Source organism: Callithrix jacchus, chromosome 10 (assembly GCF_049354715.1).
Source record: "Callithrix jacchus isolate 240 chromosome 10, calJac240_pri, whole genome shotgun sequence".
NCBI classification, from domain to species: domain Eukaryota; kingdom Metazoa; phylum Chordata; class Mammalia; order Primates; family Cebidae; genus Callithrix; species Callithrix jacchus.
In genome coordinates, this window is record NC_133511.1 from 34394525 (window position 1) to 34414167 (window position 19643).

The 19643-nt window shown below is 43.8% G+C and overlaps 1 protein-coding gene across 9 annotated transcripts in view; it reads left to right on the forward strand.

Moving 5' to 3' along the window:
- Positions 1 to 19643, forward strand: part of GLB1L3 (galactosidase beta 1 like 3) — a 51078-nt gene that overhangs the window by 14256 nt on the left and 17179 nt on the right. For 4 of the 9 annotated variants that reach the window (XR_004731120.3, XM_035265147.3, XM_054241761.2 and 1 more), the window contains 5 exons: positions 313 to 408; positions 1717 to 1825; positions 6137 to 6229; positions 9678 to 9759; positions 10700 to 10764. Coding sequence is in view for 8 of the 9 variants with exons in the window: in XM_035265147.3 (XP_035121038.3) it covers positions 313 to 408; positions 1717 to 1825; positions 6137 to 6229; positions 9678 to 9759; positions 10700 to 10764 (445 nt within the window). In the remaining variant the exon portion in view is untranslated. Of the gene's footprint in view, positions 1 to 312; positions 409 to 1716; positions 1826 to 6136; positions 6230 to 9677; positions 9760 to 10678; positions 10765 to 19643 lie in introns of all 9 variants that reach the window. The other 5 variants (XM_054241760.2, XM_035265151.3, XM_035265154.3 and 2 more) reach the window with 5 other exon arrangements.

A 19643-nucleotide genomic window follows, 5' to 3' on the forward strand; every position in this document is an offset into this window, starting at 1 on the left:
GTCCAACCTCCTGGGCTGGGAAAGGGAGGCCCCTCTAGGCTAGCAAGGCTGCTGGGGTCAGGTTCACTGTGAAGACCCCTGTGCTCTGGCTGATACCTTTCCTCCTCAGGCCCCTGATGGGGCACTGCAGAGACTCTGAGGCTAGGAGCAGCTCAGGCCTTCAACCTGGTGTGGAAGTCCCTGCTCTGTGGGGGTGGGGCCGAGCTGTCCCTTCACACCACCGGGCAGCTCCTCCACCCTGTGATGCATGCAGCCCCACCTAGCCTCACCATCGGCTGTCATGGGAGGGGCTGATGATGTGGACCCCTCTAGGGCCTTCGTCCTGATGGCCTCAGAGATTGGGCTGTGGGTGATTCTGCGTCCAGGCCCCTACATCTGCAGTGAGATTGACCTCGGTGGTTTGCCCAGGTAAGTGGGGCTATAATCTCAAAATCGTGGTTGTAGTGAAGTACTTGCTTTACAAAAAGTGAATTTTAATCTAGTAACAAGGAAAATAACCTTTATTCATGGAGCAGATAGGAGGTATGCTGCACCACGCCAGGCACTGTGCCTGCGTCGTCTCCTATGAAGCCTGTGGTGCTGCGGTGAGGGGTGGGTGCCGTTGTCATCCCCCATTCACAGATGAGAAGCTCCAGGCATTGGTGCTGGGGCCTTGGGCATGCAGCCAAGACGGTGTGTGTGGGGAGAGGTGGCCACAGGAGGCTCCCACTCTTCATTCCCCATGCAGGAGGGGCTGTGGCCCCCTCTGTCCTTCTCAAAATGCCCTGGGAAGAAAGGGACCAGAAGCTTCATGTCCTGCAAGGGAAGGTTCTGACAACTCTGGACTTCTTTTGAAAACTTCTGATCTTTTGCTTATTTTGCAAGGGGAAGGCTGCCTTCTCCACGCAGTGAGACCACCCTCAGCTCCCCTCCCTACTCCCTCTTGCTTTTCTTTGCCTTGTTCTCTCCTCTGTGATGCTGGCCCCCAGCCCAGACTGCTGAGGGTCAGGATGAGACTCCAAGACTCCTCTCTGCCACCCCTGTGGCAGGCAGGGCTCCCTGGAGAATCTGAGGCTCTGCCTCCAGAGAGCACCTCTTGCACCTTAGAGTCAAATGAGGCCTTTGCTTTTCTCCAGGTGAGTTCCTACTCCCATCCAGCTCAGGGGCAGAGGAAGCCCAAGCTGAGGGGAGCAGAGTTTTTGGGAAACAATAACCGCTGGCATGGCTTGGCTGGAGGCCTGCCTGACACTTTCCTGCTCACCTGGAGAGGGTGGGGTGTCATTGGTACACAGGCTCCCACCCTGAACCTGAAGACTTAGCTCTTAGTGGAAATGCCACACTGTCCCTAAGGAACAGAGGTTGTCCCCAAGAAAACTGTTTTTAATAAGCTGAAAAATAATGGAGAGTGTTCAACAGATGCTAGAAGAAAAAGCTCTTTAACACATGACTGTAAGAGCCTTGACAGGCCAGCCCCTCAGTTGGACCAAAGGGAGCTGAAGGCTCTTCTAAAGTTGCGAAGTGCCTTGGAGGTGGAGGCAGGTGTTTCCTTCCAAATCCCACAAGTCTACGAGAATGGCATGAAAGTGTCACGTGGCACAGATCCTTCCAGGACCCCTGAGTGCTACGGGACTGTGAGGCAGCTGGGCAGATGTGCAGCGAGCCGGGCAGCTCTGAGCCCACTCCTCCTTCCCCCTGCCTTTCCATCTCAGACCCTGAGCCTGCCCCTCTTACCCCCAGCTGGCTCCTGCAAGACCCTCAGTTGCTGTTGAGGACAACTAACAAGGGCTTCATTGAAGCAGTTGAGAAGTATTTTGACCACCTGATTCCCAGAGTGATTCCTCTCCAGGTAAAGCCAAATTACCTCCTCCGTCTTTCTTACGGGCACTTTAGGGAAAGAGTTTGCTTTGGCTTGATCACCAAAGAGCCACATGCAGTCTCCATGAGCAAATGAGCTGACTTTCTTGTAGCCTTGAGTTCCGGATCCTCGTCTTAAGGATAGATGCATTGACCCGTCCTGTCCTCGTTGTCCTTGTGTGCTTCTCCCAGGGTTTCTAGAAAGTCTCATCATACAAGGTGGGGACTGCGCAAAGGAGTGTCCTGGTTGTCCATGTGAACTTGCTGTTTCCCATGCTCCCTAATCTTCCCACTGCTTCTTTCCACTCTTAACAAGGCAAAAAGGCTCTGAAAGTACAAAGGAATTTATGGTCAGATAAAAGTCTCCCCTTCCACCCTGTCCCAAAGCCATTTAGTTGTCCTTTCAGGAGACAACCAATGATTTTGTGTCTCTTTTTAGTGTTATTATCAACATGGAAGCAAATTATACATACATGTCTATGTACACAGAGACATGAACACACAGACACGTACATGCTTTTACATTTAAAAAAATGTGGCTGGGTGTGGTGGCTCACACCTGTAAACCCAGCACTTTGGGAGGCTGAAGTGGGTGGATCACAAGGTCAGGAATTCAAAACCAGCCTGTCCAACATGGTGAAACCTCGTCTCTACTAAAAATACGAAAAAAATTAGCCCTACATGGTGGCAGGTGCTTGTAGTCCCAGCTATGCGGGAGGCTGAGGTGGAAGAATTGCTTGAACCCGGGAGGTGGAGGTGGCAGTGAGCTGAGATTATGCCACTGCACTCCAGCCTGGGAAACAGAGTGAGACTCTGATTCAAAAGAAAAAAATATGTATATCCTTTTAAATATAAAAATATATGATTCCCCTCAGGCATTTTTCTTTTGTTACTTGAAATACATATATTCGAAATCAGCCACTCTTTTTAGTGCCTGCACAGTATTCCATAGTAGAGATATATTACAATTCATTTGACGGGAATTCAGGCTGGTCACAGTGGCTCACTCCTGTAATCTCAGCACTTTTGGAGAATGAGGCAGGTGGATCACCTGAGGTCAGGAGTTTGAGACCAGCCTGAACAACATGGGGAAACCCCGTCTCTACTAAAAATACAAAAAAGTTAGCTGGGTATGATGGCACATACCTGTAATCCCAGCTACTTGGGAGACTGAGGCAGGAGAATCGCTTGAACCTGGGAAGTGGAGGTTACAGTGAGCTGAGAGCGCTCTACTGCACTCCAGCCTGGGCGACAGAGTGAGACTTTGTCTCAAACAAACAAACAACAACAAAAAAACAAAAAACAGGAATTCATATCCTACTTATGGACATTTGGATTTCTCATTTATGTCGTAAAAAAATAACTTGCACCCCCCTCACCGTTCTGTATCTGTGTAAGTCTCCTTGCTATTGCCTGCATTCTAGTTTGATTTAGTCCCACAGATGGGAAGAGCACAGGTGCCATTCGTTGCCTTCTTTATGGCATACTCAGACCTCATGTACTTGATAAAAAATGCCTTCATTTTCACCATCGCAACCTAGAGCACACAGTCAGGTCTGTGACAAAAAAAGGAAAAAGAACATTGTCCTGTGCAGTCTACAAGACAGCATTATTTGATCATTATAATATTCCTTTAATTTAAACAATATAACTCTTCCAAATGAGAAGATGCACATGGTTATTAAGAAAAATAAATCCTAGTTTAAGGACACATCTCTTAATGTACCTTGAGATGGGATAAATATCTAGATTATGGCCTGGCGTGGTGGCTCATGGCTCTAAGCCCAGCACTTTGGGAGGCCAAAGTGGAGGACTGCTTGAACCCAGGAGTACAAGGCCAGCCTGAGCAATAGAGTGAGACCACATCTCTACAAAAAATACAAACATTTGAGAGCATGGTACGCACCTGTAGTCCAAACTACTCCTGAAGCTGAGGTGGAAGGATGGCTTGAGCCCAGTTGCAGTGACCTGAGATGGTGCCTCTGCACTCCAGCCTGGGTGGCAGATCAAGTCCTTGCCTCAAAAACAAAACAAAAACCACCTGGATTTTTAGGTAGTCGGCTGATAACTCATCTTACTCTTCTGTTTGGGAGAAAACATGGCCAACATACAGATCTAGGCCTATGTAACTAATTCTGAATCATGAAATGTGAGCTATTCCCCCTTTTTTTGTTGTTGAGATGGAGTCTCACTCTGTGGCCCAGGCTGGAGTGCTGTGGTGCAATCTCGGCTCACTGCAACCTCCGCCTCTTGGGTTCAAGCGATTTTCCTGCTTCAGCCTCCTGAATAGCTAGGATTACAGGCACCCACCACCATGCGCAGCTAATTTTTGTATTTTTAGTAGAGATGGGGTTTTGTCATTTTGCCTGGACTGATCTCGAACTCAGGTGATCTGCCTGCTTCAGCCTCCCAAAGTGCTGGGTTTACACATGAGCCACTGTGCCTGGCCTGTGAGTTGTTCTTATTAGGATAATTATAAAGAGAAGAATCGAGGGATAAGATAGGAAGAATGTGAGAGAGAGCTTAGCAATGGTATTGCTGCAATACAGCTTTGAGAGACCGGCACTGCTGAGAGGAAGAAAACCTTGTCTTTAGGGTTAAACTGGCTTACGCCATAAGGACGGCGATGCATGGCACCTGTGCTCTGTTAGGTGGAGTTGAGGTACATCATTTGTTTGAAGGGCTGAAGCTGTATGTGTCTGGTTGCATTTCTGCAATCTAGGTGGTGCTCAGTGGTAGGCGTATGCCTTAAAACAAGAAAGACTGAACATTTGGATGGAAGTTTCAGCATAAGTACAAATGCCATTCACACTCATATGTATGTAACAAGGAAAGCAAATGTATAGGCATCCCATTGAATTGTGGGGGTGGGAAATCCTAGGACATTTTTTAAGAAGCAAGGAATTATAAATGTAAATGAAATGTAATGCCCTATACCTTATAATAAATTATTGATAAATCATTTGTCTTTTAAGGTCCCTTTACTGAATTGGTTATCTTTATTAATCATTATGTGAAAATAATTTTTGGAGTGCATTACTGGTTTACTTGGGACTTTTATTCTTCTTATCCTGTTTATTTCCTAAGACTTACTGGGAATTCCCCTGCAATGGGGTTTTTAGACATCTTACCCTTCAGGCTGGTTCAATAATGAAAACAATTGTTCTCAACTCACTAGCTGAGAATATTTATGACCATCCAGCGAGTAATTGCTGAGCACCAGGCCCTGTGTGGTCACTGTTGAGTGTCCCAGGCACAGTGGAGATGTCATGCATCCATTTGTGGGGACAGGCGTGGTGCTGCCCGTGGAGGCAAACAGCATCGCAGTAGGAGCTGCGGGAAGCCAGTGGGTGAGGTGGGAAGGAGGCAGAGGGGAACCTACCAAGGAAGATCTGACATCATGCCCATTCTCCTTCCTTTGTGTTCTCGGAGCCAGCATTCCTTTGTCCAAGAGGAAAGAACGTAGTCTAAGCAGGACATTTATGCTGTAGGCAGTGGGGACCACGGGCCTGCTATATGTCAGGACAAAAAGGTCAGAGCTTGGCTTGCCAGCGCTCAGGCTGCCTTCCCTGTGGCTGGCCTCCAAGGAGAAGAAAGACCCCGAAAGAGGATACTCTGAAAAGTGTTTTGAGTTTAGCATAAATGGTGGCAGTCATTGTTGATGTTCTGGATGCCTTGACGGACTGGAAGTTTTCTCAAGGGGGTTTGAGCAGAAGATATGGGTGTAGACGACTGGTAACTCTTCCAGGAAGTGTGGTTCTTAGCAAGGAGAGTGGGAAGAGGGGAATGTTCCTGGGTCCCTGCCTCCATCTCTTTCTGATGCAGAGGGTCCTGGGTAAGTTTCCATGATCATGGAGGTCAGCCTGTTGTGAAGGAAGGTCAAAGGCACAGAGGGGAGAGGGACTGTGCCCAGAGCCACATTCCTGAGTGGCCTGTGGAAAGCCAGGGGACCCACACACAAGTGATGGCATGACCCTAAGCCTGGAGGGAGGAGGGAATGTGGATGAATGTGGAAGCAGGTGTATTCGTGGGTCTGAGGACTCAAATTCAAGTAGCGAATGTGAGAGACAGAGGGAAAACTGTGGCAATCATGTATCTGCAACACACTCGGGAAGGCAGCTCCCGCAGCAGCTAGTGACCCAGCAGACTCTAACTCTGGTGCTGGAGCAGAACGTGCAGACTGCAGGGGCCATGGACCAGCGCCTGCCTCACCAGCTGTGCAGCCTTTAGCAGCAAACCCACAGACTTCAGGCTTTTGCTCCGAATAGCCTCACTCTTTAACCCTCCTCTGCTTGTCTCTCAGTACCGCCAGGGAGGCCCTGTCATCGCGGTGCAAGTGGAGAATGAATACGGCTCATTCAATAAGGATAAAAAATACATGCCCTATCTCCACAAGGTAAGAGGCCCTGGATTTGGCCTCTTTCTCCACCTGTCTCTTTTCTGGCGTCCTTTTCTGGTTCCTGGCTGCATGGGTGAATAGCTGGGCACTGTGCATTCTGAGAATATGCAGTTGGCCTGTGAACATGAAGGGCTGAGGGGTGCCGGCCCCCTGCCTGGCTGAAATTTGCATATAACTTTCGACTTCCTCAAAATTTAGTGACTAATATTTGCCTGGAAGCCTTACTGATAATAAACAGTTTGATTAATGCAGGTTTTGTATATCTATTATATACTATATTCTTACAATAAAGTAAGCTTCAGAAAAAAAATGTTACTAAGAAAATCAGAAGGAACAGAAAATATGTTGACTTTTCATTAAGCAGAAATGGATCGTCATAAAGGTCTTCATCCTCATCAACTTCATGTTGAGCAAGGCTGAGGAGGAGGAGGAGTTGGTTTTTCGACTCAGGGGTGGCAGAAGAGGTGGAGGAGATGGAAGCGGAGGCAGGGAAGGGAGTTATATTGGTTGTAACTTGTGTTACAAAAGTCTGAGTATAAGTGGATCTGCATAGTTTAAACCTGTGTTGTTCAAGGTTCAACTGTAGATCAAGTTCATTTTCTCTGTGAATTTACAACAGTCAGGACAACAAGATGTATCTAAATGACATTGTTTTCTTCTGAGATGGAGTGTTGCTCTGTCACCCAGGCTGGAGTGCAGTGACACAATCTTGGCTCACTGCAACCTCCACCTTCCTGGTTCAAGCAATTCCCTGCCTCAGCATCCTCAGTAGCTGGGATTGCAGGCACCTGCCACCATACCTGGCTAATTTTTGTATTTTTATTAGAGCCAGGGTTTCATTATCTTGGCAAGGCTGGTCTTGAACTCCTGACCTCGTGATCCACCCACCTCGGCCTCCCAAAGTGCTGGGATTACAGGTGTGAGCCACCATGCCAGGCCGAGACGTACCTAAATAATTTATTAGAAGATAGAACATGATGTTAAAGGGCTATTCCTTTCTGTTTTCTATCTCTGTGACCCACGGTTCTCATTAAAGCTGGGGTTGGTAAATCTTCCTCCACTGTAAATAATGCTTCGAGAACTTAGTGATGTGGCTCTCAGCTTGAAGGTTTCTGACCTGTAGGATAAACGTCATCTCTTCTGTCCCCCTTGCTCCTTCATGGAGAGATGTCTCAGGCCTGGGCATAACTGCTGTCCTGCTTGCTGTCCTTTCTGGTGGCTCAGCCCCTGCTGGCCCCTGACTTCTCATGTTCAGGAAGCTGATGAGATTCGGTCTCAACTGAACTCCTTCTTAGGCTGCCACGCAAGGTGCAGGGCTGCACGGCTGGCCTGAGCCATCCTGACTCCACCCTTGACTCTGCAGCCGTGCCCAAGCAGAGACCTCTGGCTGGAGGCCAGGAGGGGAGGAGCAGGGCTCCCCAGCTGGGCAAAGTGGGGAGGAGGGCAGGGCCGGACTGCATCCACATGCTGGCTCCTGCCTTACAGCTGTGGCTTCTGGAGTTGGACAAGGTCAGAGAGTAGTTTCCCTCCCTAACTTTTCCCAGAGGCTGTGTGGCTGCCCTCAATTAGTCTTTTTCAGCTAGCAGTGTTTGTTTTTGGTTTTAAAATTTACTGGCTGGGCCCGGTGGCTCAAGCTTGTAATCCTAGCAGTTTGGGAGACTGAGGTGGATGGATCACCTGAGGTCAGAAGAATCGAGACCAGCCTGGCCAATGTGGCAAAACCCTGTCTCTACTAAAAATACAAAAATCAGCTGGGTGTGGTGGCATGTACCTGTAATCCCAGCTACTTGGGAGGCTGAGGCAGGAGAATCACTTGAACCTGGGAGATGGAGGTTGCAGTGAGCAGAGATTGTGCCAATGGACCCCAGCCTGGGAGACAAAGCGAGACTCATCTCAAAACCAAAAAAAAAAAAAAAAAAAAAAAAAAAGAAATTACCATTCAACTCCCCTCCGAGGCCCCGATCTGGCTCAGTGAACACAGGAGACGTACAGTCTGGCCTTGGCTGCCTTGTTACCATGGTTTTTCAGATTAGATCTTCCCATCCCTGCAGCCATGGAAGGCTTCCTTGTCCCCCTTGACAGTGTTCAGGCAGCACCAGAGCTTGGCAAAGTCCCTGCTGGCTCTCAGGACCCCACAGCCGCAGCCTCCCTGCTTCCAGCACAGTTGCTTCCCAATCTTCTTCCTCTTCTTTCAGTGGCTTAGATCCTCTCCCAAGGCATTCCCTGGTAAACTCAGACCTTTTTTTCCCTGGAGGCTTTGATCACAGGGTGTCAGAGCCCACACTTGGCTGATTTTAGGGTCATTCCCCGTAAAAACCACCAGGCTGAGACAGAGACAGTGAGTTGCCCCAATATACTAAGTTGCAGAAGGTCAGACTCTGAAGTCAGACCCTTGTCTAGCTCACATCCCACTCAACTGAACCATGCTGTGTTTAGTTCCCAATATTCTCATACAGTCATCCCTCGGCATCCGTGGAGGACTGATTCCAGGGCCCCCATGGATACCAAAATCGGTGGGTGGTCAAGTCCTTGACATAAAATGATGTGGCATTTCTATGCAACCTATGCACATCCTCCCATGTACTTTTTTGTTCTGAGACACAGTTTTACTCTGTCACCCAGGCTAGTGTGATCTCAGCTCACTGCAACCTCTGCCTCCAGTTTCAAGCAATTCTTATGACTCAGCCTCCCAAGTAGCTGGAATTACAGGTACACGTCACCACACCCAGATAATTAGAGAGAGGATTTCGCCATGTTGGCCAGGCTGGTCTCAAACTTCTGACCTCACATGATCTGACTGCCTTGACCTTCCAAAGTGCTGGGATTAACAGGCCACTGTGCCTGACCTCTCCCATATACTTTTAAGTTATCTCTAGATTACTTCTAATAACCAATACAATGTAAATGCTATATAAATAGTTGCTATATAATGTTCTTTAGGAAATAATGACAAGAAAAAAGGCTGTACATGTTCAGTACAGATGCAATTAAAAAATATATTTTTGGCCAGGTGTGGTGGCTCACACCTGTAATCTCAGTGCTTTGGGAGTCCAAGGTAGGAGACTTACTTCAGGCCAGGAGTTTGAGACCAGGCTGGGCAACAAGGTGAGACCTTGTTTCTACAAAAGAAAAAAATAGCTGGACATGGTGGCGTGTGCCTGTAGTCCTAGCTACTCAGGAGGCTGGGGTGGTAAGATGGCTTGAATCCAGGAGTTTGAGGTTACAGTGAGCTATGATTGTGCCACTGCACTCCAGCCTGGGAAAACACAGTAAGAGCCTGTCTCTAAAAAATTTTTAAATTAAAAAATTAGAAAAAAAAAATAAAATTCTGACTGTGATTGCAGGATCCAGGGATGTAGGACCCATGAGTATGGAGGCTGCATGTATTTCTTTTTTCCCATGGGAGTGAGGGAAGTGGGTTTATTTTGGTCAATTTTCTCAACAGGCCATGCTGAGAAGAGGGATTGTGGAGCTTCTCTTGACCTCTGACGGTGAGAAAAATGTGCTGAGCGGCCACACCAAAGGAGGTACACATTTAGAGTTAGTTCACAGAACAAGCCTCTCAGCCAGCCCGCGTAAATCTCAAACGCACCCCAGAGGAAACCAAGTGCATCTCACCACCTCCCTTTCCCATGTCCGCTAGCATGGATCCTGGAATTTGATGTTACAATAAATGAGGACTCAGGGTCAAGGCTCAGGGCCAGCTCCCTGTCTTGGCCTTGCTCCTGCCATCTTTAAACACAGCCGCACTGGAGCTCCTCTGTCCTCAGGACACCTTTCCACCTCCCATAGTTCTTCTGTGGCAAGGCACCTGCATTGGTGCTGGGCCTGGCTTGGGATCAGGGCTATCTCTGCTAACGTGGGAAACCATACAGGGAATCAGAAGATGGGTGTTGTGTCGGGAGCCCCGCCTAGGCCCAGTTCCATTCCTGGGATCCTGCTGCCCAAGGCTCTGTGTGGACACTTAGGAGATCCTAGAGAATTAAGTGGCAGGATGATTTGGGATGGACTCATCAGATGGCAATAGTGAGGGACACGCCCGGGTGTGACAGGCCGGTGGGGCAAGCTGTTGCTGGCAGCCGCGGTTCTGCCTCCTTAGCAGCGGCTCTTCCTCAGAAGCATGGCGCACTGGAGCACATGCTGAGCTTGGGGCTGGGAAGCCTGCATTCTGTTTCCAGGTCTAATCATGTCAGGGAGCCTTAGCCTGGCTCACTTCTCTGCACAGAGTGTGGTTAATTTTAACTGGCCCCTCAGTACAAATGAGTGTCCTCGAAAGTGGCAGGGACGTGGCGATGGCCATGGCAGCCCTCTGGACGTTGCAGGGTGGGACCCAGGCAGTATCTCGCCATCCTCACTGTCAAACTTGCATTCCTCCTACTTGCGGGGTGGCGGGGTTGGGGGGTTTCCTTCCCTTCCCCAACAGCACTTGACTCACACCTCAGCCAGGCCTCTCTCTTCTTTATGCAGTGCTGGCCACCATCAATTTGCAAAAACTTCACTGGAATACTTTCAGTCAGCTTCATAAAGTCCAGGTAAGACATCTCAGACAGGTAGGGTTTTACAGCTCCTCCTATCTCCTACGTAACTGGTGTTCCGTGAAAACAGGTTTGACAAGAATACCACAGGTTTTCACCCTGGGGCCTTGGCAGGCTCCAAGCCATTTCGGGAGCCTTTTGGGGTGGAGAGGGAGGAGGGAACCCTGCTTGTGTTGCCTCCACTTGTAGATCACTTCATGGAAATGAGTGGGAAGGGTGGGGGTGATGGGAATCAGAGGGAGATGATGTTCCCTTTCCCCTCTGAAAACAGAGCTCAGAGATGGGCTAAGAGCGTTTGACAGAGGCCTCCCAGGGGGTTCTGGTGGGCCAGCCTTTCCCACCAAAGCTATTTGCATTATGGGAAGGGATGGCAGGTGTGTGTGCACTGATTTAACAGATGTGGGTTGAGAGGCTCCCACCTTCTTCTCAGTGGGTGACCTCCTGTGACAGTTGCAAAGAAGGACAAGCCACAGCCCAGCCTCCAGGGAGTACATCTGTCCTTTCTCTACAGACTAGCTAGAGTGTGCACTTCAAGACCAGGCCTGGTCATGGTCTCCTCTGCTTAACACGCTTTCCTGACTGTTCTTTGTGCCCAGGATGACATCCAGCTCCCACACCTTGGCTTGCTGGGGCACTGTGAGCCTTTGCCTCCACTCCCAGCCCTGCCACCCCGCCCCTGAGGGCCTTCCTTCCATTCCCACACACTGTGGCGCCATGGCCTAGCCAAAGACTCCACAGCTCCAGGGCTCTGTCCCCACCCTCCACCCACATTATAAATAAGACTCATGAACCTGGTTTCCTTTTCAACAAGAGTCTTGCTCTTGTTGCCCAGGCTGGAGTGCAATGGTGCAATCTTGGTTCACTGCAACCTCCGCCTCCCAGGTTCTAGTGATTCTCCTCCCTTAGCCTCCCGAGTAGCTGGGGTTACAGTTACCTACCACCACAACCAGCTAATTTTTGTACTTTTTAGCAGAGATCGTGTTTCACCATGTTGGTCAGGTTGGTCTCAAACTCCTGACCTCAGGTGATCCACCTACCTAAGCTTCCCAAAGTGCTGAGATTATACGTGTGAGCCACTGCGCCTGGCTTTTCATCAATTTCTATACAGTTTCCAACTTGGTGAAAGGAAGGGGCCCTGCCAGGGCTCTGTGGATCTGTGACTCTGTCTAGTTTTTCAATACCTTCGCTAAGTCTTCTTCCTTTTTGTTCTTTCTTGTCACTTTAACAACTTAATTGAAATCTCATTTATACACCATTACATTCTCCCATTGCAAGCATACAATTCAACATACAGAGTTTCACAATCATCACCACAATCTAAAATGTGTATTGCATTTAATGCTCATTGAAGTTAATTCCTTCTGCAGCCCTGGACAGCCACCAATCTGCTTTCTAGTTCTATAAATTTACCTTTTCTAGACATTTCAGGTAAGTGGACTCATGGAATATTTAGTCTTTTTCATCTGGTTTCTTTCACACAGTGTGGTGTTTTTTTGAGGTTCATTGATGTGTATTGTAGCATGACTCACTGCTTCATTTTCTTTGCTGGTTGGTGGGACTGTGCTTGGCAGTCATGTATGTAAAGGCAGAGTCAAACCCAAAGACGGTCCTGCATTAGTATGTTCATCCCGTGACTGTGGTTTTTGCACGTTGAACCAGTCCTGCACTCCTGAAATGAACCTTATCTGATTGTGAAATATTATCATTTTCTATTTTGCCAGATTCGGTTTATTCATATTTTTGTTGAGAATTTTTGCTTCCATGTTCATGAGGGATATTGGTGTTTGGTTTTGTTTTCTTAAAAGATATTTGTTTGGGTTTAGAATTAGGTTAATGCTGGCCTTATAAAATGAATTTGGAAGTATGCTCTCTTTTTCTAATTTCTGGAACAGCTTGCGTAGGATTGTTACGTAATGCTTGGGAATTCACCACTGAAGCTATCTGGACCTTTTTCCTTTAAAGTTTTCCTTTTTAGAAGAATTGTAACTTGTAGTTCTATTTCTCTAATTAATACAGGAAGATTTAAGTTATTTCTTCTTGAGTGAGTTTTAACAGTTTATGTCTTTCAAGGATCTAGTCTACTCATTCTGTTCTATTCTATCTACATTTTTGAGTTCATGGGCGTAGAGTTGTTTGTGATAATCCCTTGTTAAACCCTTACTGTGTTTGTTGTCATTAGTGATGGCTGTTTTTTCAGTCCTAATATTGCGAATTTTGTGTATTTATTTTGGTTAGTATGGCTAGAAGTTTATCATTTTTATTGATCTTTGCAGAGAATTAGCCTTCAGCTTAATTTTGCTTCTCTGTTACTTTTGTGTCTTCAACTCCCTTGGTTTCTGCTCTGATCTTTAGCGTTTTCTCCCTTCTGCTGCCTTCCTATTGCATTTGTTCTTTCTCTTGCTTCTTTCTGTTGGAAATTAAGCTTACTGAGTTGGGACTTCTCTTCTATTCTAAGCATATATGCTATAAATTTCTCTGTATGCACTAGTTTTGCTGCATCCCACCAATTTTGATGGACTGTGTATTCATTGAGTTCAAAACATCAAAACATTTAAAAAATTTTCCCCTGAGACTTTATTCTATGCATCAGTTGGGAGTGTGCTGTTTCATTTTTGAACCTTGGAGGATTTTCCAGCTATCATTCTATGATTGATTTCTAGTTTAATACTGTTAAGGCCCTAGAACACACTTGTATAATTTCTGTTCTTTTACATTTGTTAAGGTTTGTTTCATGGATCATAATATGGTTATTCTTGGTGAATGTTCCATGTACATTTGAGAATAATGCATAGTTTACATTTGTTTATAAATTCCCATCAGGTCAAGCTAATTGATGATATTGGCCAAGCAATCACTATCTTTATGATTTTCTGCCCACTCATTCCACCAATTATTATGAGCAGAATGTTGCCATCTCTAAATATTATCATAGATTGTTTATTTTTCCTTTAGTTTTTGTCTCTGTTTTGAGATGCATTCACATTTAGGATTATGATATTTTGTTGGAAGATTGGCCACTGTATCATTGCATAATGTCCCTCTTCCTTGTTCTGAATTCTATTTTGATGTAAATATAGCAACTCTAGCTTTCTTTTAATTAGTATTTGCATGGCATATCTTTATTTATCCTTTTTCTTTTTATATACCTTAAAGTCTGTATTTAAAATGGATTTCTTGTAGACATTGTATATTTACATATTGCTTTAAAAAATTCAGTTTGGCAGTTTTTGTATTTGAAGATAATGTGGGTAGATTATTCACATTTAAAGTAGTTATTGATGTGATTTGAATAAAATTTACCTTCTGGCACATTCTTTTCTTTTTTGTACTTTGTCTCTTTCTTGTTCTTTTTTACTCCTTTTTCTGACTGAATGGATAATTTTTTGATTCCATTTTATCTGTGCTGTAGACTTACTACTTATATCAGTTTAAAAAATTGTAGCTGTTGACCTAGAATTTAAAATACACACTTAAACACTAACCTAAAACATACTAAAGTGTATCTAATATTAGAATTGTACAATAGTATCTTCCTAATTGCCCACTTTAGGGGAGGTAATTGAATCATTATGGTTTTTACTTCCCTGGTTTCTGATGAGAAGTCTGTATTAATCCTTATCTTTTATTTTCCTTGTCTTTTTTCCTCTGGCTACCTTTAGAATTTTGTTTGTCTTTAATTTTCCGAAGTTTGAGTGTAATATGCCTAGATGTGGTTTGTTTCTTGAAATTTGTCCTGCTTGAATCTGTGGTTTGGTGAAGTTTACCAAACATTAAGTAAGGGATAATAATAATTCTACATAATATGTTCCAGAAAATAGAAAAGGAGAGAATACTTCTAAACTCATTTTATGAGGTTAGAATTGTCCTAATTCCAAAACCAAATAAAAACATTAAAGACAAGAAAACCAAAGACCAATTTCCCTTATGAACATGGAAACAAAAATTCTCAACAGAAGATGAACAAACTGAATCCAGCAATATGTAAAATGATAGTACATTACTGATACGGTTTGGCTGTGTCCCCACCCAAATCTCTACTTGAATTGTGTCTCCCAGAATTCCCATGTGTTGTGTGAGAGACCCAAGGGGAGGTAATTGAATCATGAGGGCCGGTCTTTCCCCTGCTAGTCTTGTAATAGTGAATAAGTTTCATGAGATCTTATTTTCCCTTGCTACTGCCATGTAATAAGTGCCTTTTACCTCCTGTCATGATTCTGAGGCCTCCCCAGCCATGTGGAACTGTAAGTCCAATTAAACCTCTTTTTCTTCCCAGTCTCAGGTATGTCTTTATCAGCAGCATGAAAATGGACTAATATAATTACACTCAACTGAGATTCATCCTAGGAATGCAAGACTAGGCCATTAATTTTGTAGAATTCTGAGCCATCACTTATTTAGATATTTTCTCTGTCTGCTCTCTCACCTTCTGCAATTCAAATTGCCTGTACGTTAGATCATTTTGTATGGTCTCACAACTCTTGGATGCTGTTTTCTTCCCCACTGTCGTTTTTTTCTCTTTACTTTTCAGTTTGGTTAATTTCTATTGACCTATCTTTAAGTTCATTGATTCATTCCGCATACCTGTTGAGTTTAGTGAGGAATCTGTTGAAGAAATTCTTCGTTTCTTTTGCTATGTTTTTGATTTCTAGTGTTTCCATTTGCTTCTTTCTTATAGTTTTCATCTTTCAGCCAAAATTACCTATCTGATCTTCCATGCTGTCTATCTTATCCATGATAGCCTTAAACATATTAATCATAGTTATTTTGAATTGTGTGATTGTTATGATATCCGTGTCTTAGCTGAGTCTGTTTCTGATGATTGCTTTATCACTTCCAAGTGTGTTCTTTTTTTGCCTTTTTGTATGTCTCGTAATTTTTTACTTTTTTTAATTGAAAACTGCACATCATGTATAGGACATAGATATTGTCTTAGAGATCAGCATGCCTTTCCTTCTGCTAGACCATGTGGAATTTTGTATTCATCGCATCTGGAGTTGAGCTGATTATGAGTTTGTTGTTGCTGTGTTATCCTCTGTGCGTCATGGGCTTCAAATGTTCCTGGTGGTATCTTGTGTCTAGAGCAAGTGCTGGTTTGGCAGAAGTTGTTTTCTCTACATCTGCATTCCCCTCTGAGTGTCGCCTTTGCCCTGTGCCCCACAGAGAATCTGTTGCTTGCAGCTCTCTCAGCTATAGTATGTGTTATATTTTCTCCAACTTGGTTATCCTGCAGGTGAGGGAGAAAGGCTTTCCCTGATGTTCTGATTGTGCCTTGTTGTCAGTAGATGCTGTCTCTGGGTCTGAGGGGTGTGACCCTTGCAGGTGCTCCTGCTCCTGCTCTTGTTCTAGCAGCAGATCTGATCCTAGCATATGTGCCTTCTTTCATAAGCGTAGCGCATTCCCCAGCCCTTTTTTCAGATGCAATTAAGCTGCCCTTAAGTGGCAGCCTCTGTGCTGTTTCTCAGCTGGTTAGGACTTTTGTTCCTTAGGGAAGATAGGCTGGGAGAAGGTCTGGCAGTGGCGGTGTCTCCCTCCCGTCAGCCAGCACCAGAACAGAAGCTGTGTTACTTTGCTAGTTGCCATGACAAAGGACCATAGACCATGTGGCATAAACAGCAGACATTTATTTTCTCACATTCTGGAGGCTAGATGTCTGAAATCAAGGTGCTGGCAGGGTAGGTTTCTTCTGAGGCCTCCCTCCTTGGCTTGTTGGATGGATGACTTCTCCTCCCTGGGTCCTCACATGGTTTATTCTCTGTGTGTGTCTGCGCCCTAATCTCCTCCTCTTATAAGGATACTTCTTATATTGGATTAGGGCCCATCATACTGACCACATTTTAATCAAGGTGTCCACAGGTTTCTCCTTGGCTTGCAGATGGCCACCTCCTCAACGTGTCCTCACATGGTCTTTCTGCCATGAATATGAGACCCTGGTGTGTCAAAATTTCCTCTTCTTATTAGAATACCAGTGAGATAAGATTAAGATCCACACTAACAGCCTCACTTTTACCTAACTACCTCTTTTAAGTTCCTGTCTCCAAGTACAGTCACATTCTGCAGTATAGCCTTCATGTGAATTTGGCTGGGGACACAATTCAGCCCACAGCAAAGACTTGCCCAGGATTCTCCCCAATCTCCTGTCAGAACAGCTGGTAGACTTAGGGAGTGAAAGTCAGCATGAGGGTGTAAGCAGTCTCTGCTCCCTTGACTTCATACTCTCATGCTGGCCCACACTGTCTTTAGCACTTCTTAAATATGATCTATTTGTATTATATTAAATGATCTAGCCATAGGTAAGCAGGTGTTTGGGTCCAGCTTCTTCCTGCAGGCATCAGGTTTTCCATGGATTTTAGGTTGGTTGATTGCTCTGTGACCTAGGTTCTCTGATGGACCCAAGAAACCATGAACTTGCAGTTTTTCAAGCTTTGTCCTTGCTATGAGGATAGGATTTATGTTTTTCCTACTGCTGTATCTCTGAGCTATACTCAGAAGTTTATTTCCTTCTGAGTAAATGTGGTTGTTACAGTTTTTCTAGGAATATGTCCATTTCACCCAAACTGAAATATAATGGCATATAATTATGTACACTATCTGCTCATTTTTAATGGCCGTATCATTTGTTCTGGTCTTTCCTTTTCATTTCTAATCTTAGTTATCTATTTTTACTCTGTCTTATCAGTCTCATCAGAAGCATGTCAGTTCTTTTGAAAGAACTAATTCTTCTTTTTAAATTGTCTCTATTGCAAATTAATTTCAATTTCACTGCCTCTACTCTTAGGTTTATATTTCCTTTATTTATTTTATCTTATTTTTGTTTATTTTGCTTTTCTAATTTCTTGAGGTGGATAATTAGCCTTCACATTTTATCTGTATGTTTTATTATGAAAACTTCCAGGGTATATATTTCTTATTAGTTCATGAGTTTTATATTTGGTATATTTGATATATTGCAATTCAGACTAGTTCAACTATTCACTATGATTTTTTTTTGGCCTATGCATATTAAATTTTCAGATGTATGGAGTTTTTATATTTTTTTCTTTATTTCATTGAAGTCAGAAAACATACTCTGTGCCTTTTCAAATGTTTGTAAGTTGTTTTATTATTAATTCATGACTTTTTAACACATCTAATGCCTTTTTATCACTTGTAATCATTATGTTGTTGAAGCTTAAACTGGCTTCTTGTTGTCCTGCTGGAAGCACCTTCCACTGGCTCCTCTTTCCTCTGACATGACCCCATCAGTCTTTCATAGTTCACTTGGTTTCCAGTCAAGTACAATGTCTCAGACTCATCTGATACATTTCCAATCCTCAATCCAGAAATAGTGATTCTCCTAAGAACCCCATTGTTTCTGTAGAATATAAGCTGTGCTTACTATCAAATTGCTGTTATTTCTAAGAATTTTCAGTGTGTAGGGCCAGGATATTGGTATGTTTTAGAAGAGAGGAAAATAGTGGTTTCATTCATTTTTTTAAATACAAATTTAGAATTATAGAAATTATAGATATATTTCTATATCCCATAAATGTAACTTTTCTGATTTATATTTTTATTTTTTCTCTGACTCTGGATATCAAAGTTGGTAACAATATTCACAATTTTATTATTCACTTAATTCTATGGTATATTTATAATAGGTTTGAAATAACAACACTGATAATATTACTGAAATTAAGAAAATCTAATGATTTTTAAGATTTCTGTGGTTTTTATTTTATCTTTAAGGTATATCACACAGAAAATGTATAGTCAAAATTCTGTGTAGTAAGGTTAGATGGAATAATTTCCTTGTTTAATGTTATTGTTTTATCAACTTTATGTAGAGTTAGATTCATTTAAGTTTGTTCTCAATTTTTAGGTGTTCTTCTTTATTTTTTATATTTAATTTTGTTTGTATTTATGTCCTATCAATGGTCAATTTTGGTAAATGCCCTGTGTGCTTGTGATGAATGTATTTTGTGGTACTGGGTGCAGTATTCTGTTTAAGTTCTATGTCAATTTTATTTATTGTGTTATTCTATTTTTCTATTTCCAATTGATTTTTTTGGCTGGTAGTACTGGCCACCGAAAGAGATGTGCTAATATTTCCATTCATAATTGCAGATTTGTATATTTCTACCAGTTGTCCTTAATATTTTACCTGTACTTTAGCAAATTTATCCAAGTTTGCTTGATGTATTTTGAGGCTATGTAAATTTGGACTTGCTTTATCTTCATGGACATGAAATTTTATCACTAGGGAGTCCTCTTGTTTGCATGCAGTATTGCTTTTTGTCTAAAGGTTACTTTTGTCTGTCATTGATATTGCCATGCTAGATCTCTCTGTTTAATATTTGAATGGTGTATCATTTTCTATATCCTAATTTGGCTTTTAATCTTGCTGTAATTCTACATTTTTCTTTAGGCATCTCTCGTATTAGAGATTAGAAATTAGTTGAATATTTTTATTTTAGTCTGACACAAACTTTTATTTGGAGCTCTCAGTCATTCACGTTTTATATAATTCTTACTAGACTGGGCTGGGCACGGTGGCTCATGCCTATAATCCCAGCACTTTGGAAGGCGGGGGTGGGTAGATTACAAGGTCACGAGATTGAGACCATCCTGGTCAACATGGTGAAACCCTGTCTCTACTAAAAATATAAAAATCAGCTGGGCATGGTGGCACCACCTGTAGTCCCAGCTACTCGGGAGGCTGAGGCAGGAGAATTGCTTGAACCCAGGAGGCGGAGGTTGCAGCGAGCTGAGATTGTGCCATTGCACTCCAGCCTGGGTAACAAGAGCAAAACTCTGTCTCAAAAAAAAAAAAATTCTTACTAGACTGAATTTAAACCTGCTAACTGATTATGTGCCTACTTTTAAATGTTTCTTTTCTT